The sequence below is a fragment of the Condylura cristata genome, unplaced genomic scaffold, assembly GCF_000260355.1.
Source record: "Condylura cristata isolate star-nosed mole 26May11 unplaced genomic scaffold, ConCri1.0 scaffold00009, whole genome shotgun sequence".
NCBI lineage: Eukaryota > Metazoa > Chordata > Mammalia > Eulipotyphla > Talpidae > Condylura > Condylura cristata.
In genome coordinates, this window is record NW_004567110.1 from 2,135,522 (window position 1) to 2,138,946 (window position 3,425).

At 68.0% G+C, this 3,425-nt stretch overlaps 1 protein-coding gene across 1 annotated transcript in view; it reads left to right on the top strand.

Moving 5' to 3' along the window:
• The window catches only part of PTK2 (protein tyrosine kinase 2), a 13,589-nt gene that overhangs the window by 762 nt on the left and 9,402 nt on the right, over nucleotides 1-3,425 (top strand). The window contains exon 2 of the mRNA XM_012722889.1: nucleotides 173-190. Within this exon, the coding sequence (XP_012578343.1) occupies nucleotides 173-190 (18 nt within the window). The remainder of the gene's footprint in view (nucleotides 1-172; nucleotides 191-3,425) is intronic.

Genomic DNA, 3,425 nt, shown 5'->3' on the forward strand with positions numbered 1-3,425 from the left:
GCTGCGCGAGGCGCCTCACCTGTGTGGCCGCGGCCCGCGGCCGGGGGCTTCGGTCTGGGGGGATTGTTTGCTTTCCTTACGCTTCGGTTTACTTGTCATTTTAATAGTGTGTTTTCCCTCTCTCCCCTCCCGCTCCCGCTGCCCTCTCTTTGCATGCCACCTGGATCTGCAGATGAAATTAGTGGGGACGGTAATGCTCATTTTCACCTTTGTGTTACTGATATAACTCATGTATTGCTAGAAGTGTAGCTCACCACCTCGTAAAGGCAGAATGTGGCTCTGGCCCAGCAGCGCAGTGTGAGAAACGACGGCGTGACAGTTGAGCTCTTCAGGGCTGTCACGTGAAGAGGGTGTCACAGTTCAGTGGGCCGTCTGGGCTGAGTGTCCACAGCGCTCGGTCGCACCGTGACAGCCTGGCGTCCGCAGCAGGGTCAGCCCACACGGGAGCAGTGGAGACGGGGCTGGACGCTGGCCGGTGCAGGGTGCGGCCCTGACCGCGCCTCTGGGCATGGCGGGTGGGAGAGGCTGAGGTCATTTTAAGGGTCACAGGCAGCAGTGACGAGATGTCAGCAGTGGTGGCGACTTGTTTTCCAGCATCCGGTCCACTCGGTCACCCCAGAAGTTTAAGCGTCGCGGTTAGTGTGTCCTGTCGCTGGCTGCGTGGCTGCCGCGGGGGGCGTCTCTGTCCCTGGTACTGCAGGAGTCGGGCGGTCACACTCCCTGGCGTGCGGGAGCGCGCCTCTCCTGCAGGCTGGTGGCGTGGTGGCGGCTAGCGCTGGCCAGGTGCTGGGGTCAGCCTCGGCGAGGGCCGGCGGCTTGTGCTCCATGGCAGGAGCAGGTCCGCCTCCTTCCCTGCTCCGGCAACGTTGCCAGCACCCTGGGCCCCGCAGTGACTGGGATGCCACGAGGTGCGGCATCCGTGCCCGCCCAGGGCGCCCGACGGCCTGGTGCCCACGGCCGGCAGCGGTTGTGGGGATTGTGCCAAGCGCCAGAGCTGGGCCTCCACGGACAGCGGCCGTGTCCAGGTTGTTCCAGCGGGAACTCTTCTGGCACTCTCCACGCCGGATCTCCGGTGCCACCAGCAGCCAGGACGGCATTGCTCCCACTTCACGCAGCTCTTACTCGGCCAGGGGTCCGCGCGCCAAGCACGGAGGTTCCCTTTCTCACGCGATTCTGTTTCTTGACGGCGTGGGGGCTTCAAACGGAGTGGCACTTGGGCGTTGGTGCCTGTGAGTGGTGCCCGGGGGCACAGACACGCCCTTGCAGGGCGCCTGTGGCTGCTGGCCCGCTGCCCACCAGCAACGCGGATTTTACTCACCCTTCGAGGGCGCTTTGCTAGCCCCGGCCCAGGCCACATAACGAGGCGGCAGTGACGCGCATGGTGGTGCACCTGCTGGCTGCCCAGCCCCAGGCCCCGGCCCGTGAGCTCCTCACTGCCCCCCCGCCCTGGGCTGGTTTTCCAGCCATCAGTTTCTGTTCTCTTGCTGTTTTATTTCAACACACACTGTGATTCCGAACCAGCCTGGCCGTGCCACTGCCCAGGCCTTCCGGAGGCTCTGTTCCCCCGATGTCTGTGCTGAGACACTTGGCTCCTGGACCAGGCTCGGGCCTCCCGATGTGCAGGCCCCAAGGAGCCTTCCTGCGAGCACCCTGGCGCTGCGCTGACCTTGGATCCCACGGGCCAAGGCACCTGGTCACCCTAGACTGCAGGATGTCGCTCAGGGAGCGGCATGGGCGTGGCCCGCCGGGCTGCTGCTCCTGGCCGCCTCCGGCTGGCACTGGGGCCTTGAGCCCCTGCGGGGGCCCCTGGTGCCTCGGTCTCCAGCCTGTGGCACAGGTGACGGCGCTGGCCCCGGGTGCGCTGGGCGTAACTGCCCGGCCCCGCCCTCAGCCGGTCGCCACGGCCCTTCTGCAGACAGGGCCCACGCTCCCATTTTGTGGCCACACCTTGGAGCCCCTTTCCTCCTTCCCTTTTATTTTCCTCTCCGTCGCGCCATCATGTCGCCGGGCAGTTCCAGGCGGGGCTGCCATTCTTCGGGGGCTCTCTGGCGTGTGAAGACACACCTCCCATAGCAGCCTACCGGAATGCCAGGAGAGGGAACCAGAACCCGCCAGCGTGAGGACTCCGCTGGGAGCGGCGGTGGGGCCTGGGCGCCCGCTCCGCTCGCGGGCCGTCTCCAGCAGGCCGCAGGCCGCGCCCCTTCCCTGGCGTGCACGCTTCTGCACCCGGAGCGCTGCGCGTCTCCTGACTTTCCACGAGGGCCGGGCTAGGAGGGGCAGCGAGCCCAGGGCACCCGGCCACACCCAGCTCTCGGAAGAAGGCAGCTCACCGCGTCACGGACCTCTCAAGTCCTGGCGTCTGCACGCCTCGGCTAAACGTGCGTCTCCTGGAGTCCTCGTAGCGGCCCACAGGGGCACAGTGCAGCCAGCCCCGGCGGCTCCCGGCCGGTCCCCATGAGGGCGTGGCCTGGCCAGCGCCCCCACAGCGTTCGCAGCTGCCCGTGCTCCCGGTCAGCAAGGGTCTGCCGGCTCTTCCCTGCCAGGCCCCGTTTTGGTGCTGAGAGCGCGGCGCACCGAGCAGGCGAGGCCACTGAGGGGCAGGCCGGGAGACGTGCACGGCGGGGGGTGGGCGTGCTGAGGGACAGGTCAGAGTGCGGGCTACAGTGCCGCTCCCCTCGGGCACTCCGGCTTCGTGACAGCTGGAGGCCTGGCGGCCCTCGGGAGCCTGCCTTGCTGCGAGGGCGCCTTTATGCCCCTTCAGTTGGTGGGCACCGTCGCCAAGGAGGCCTAGCCAGGCGGGCCCCGCCCCACCCCGCCCCAGGATTCCCACCCTGTCAGCCACTGTCCATGAGCCTTGGCCCAGAGCCAAGAGCAAGGCTGAGCCAGGGGCTGGGCAGCTCTCGAGACAGGTGGCGGGGAAGGGAGAGGTCCGCGCTGCTCACAGGGTGCTCGGGCGTGCCCTGCCTGAAGGCAGGCGGGAGGCGGGGTGGCGGGCACGCTGGCTCGCGCTGGAAGTGAGCAGGGGACGTCCCGCAGCGGGCAGGTGGGCGGCTGCGGTCCCTCCCACCGCGGTCAGGGTAGATGCCTCCTTCCTCGCCTGCCTGTCGCCCGCCTGCACCTCGTAGCCCTGTCGCGCTGTCTGGGTGACGCGCCCTCCCCGGCCAGCCCCCGTAGGCAGAAGCGGAGCTTTAGGGGGGCGAGGTCCGGACGGTCACGGACCTCCTTTCATCTCCCAGCAGTTTGTGAACATGGGAAGCGTAAGGAACAGCCGCCCTCCCTGCAGGAGCGGTGAGTGGACACTAAGTGTCCCTAGGGAGACCGGCTTGCACCTGCCAGCTGGCACGTGCGCCACCTTCCCGGAGGTGCGCCGAGTCGGCTTCCGGCGACTGGGCCGCGTCTGCCCACCGCGGGGTCCTCGCGCGGGC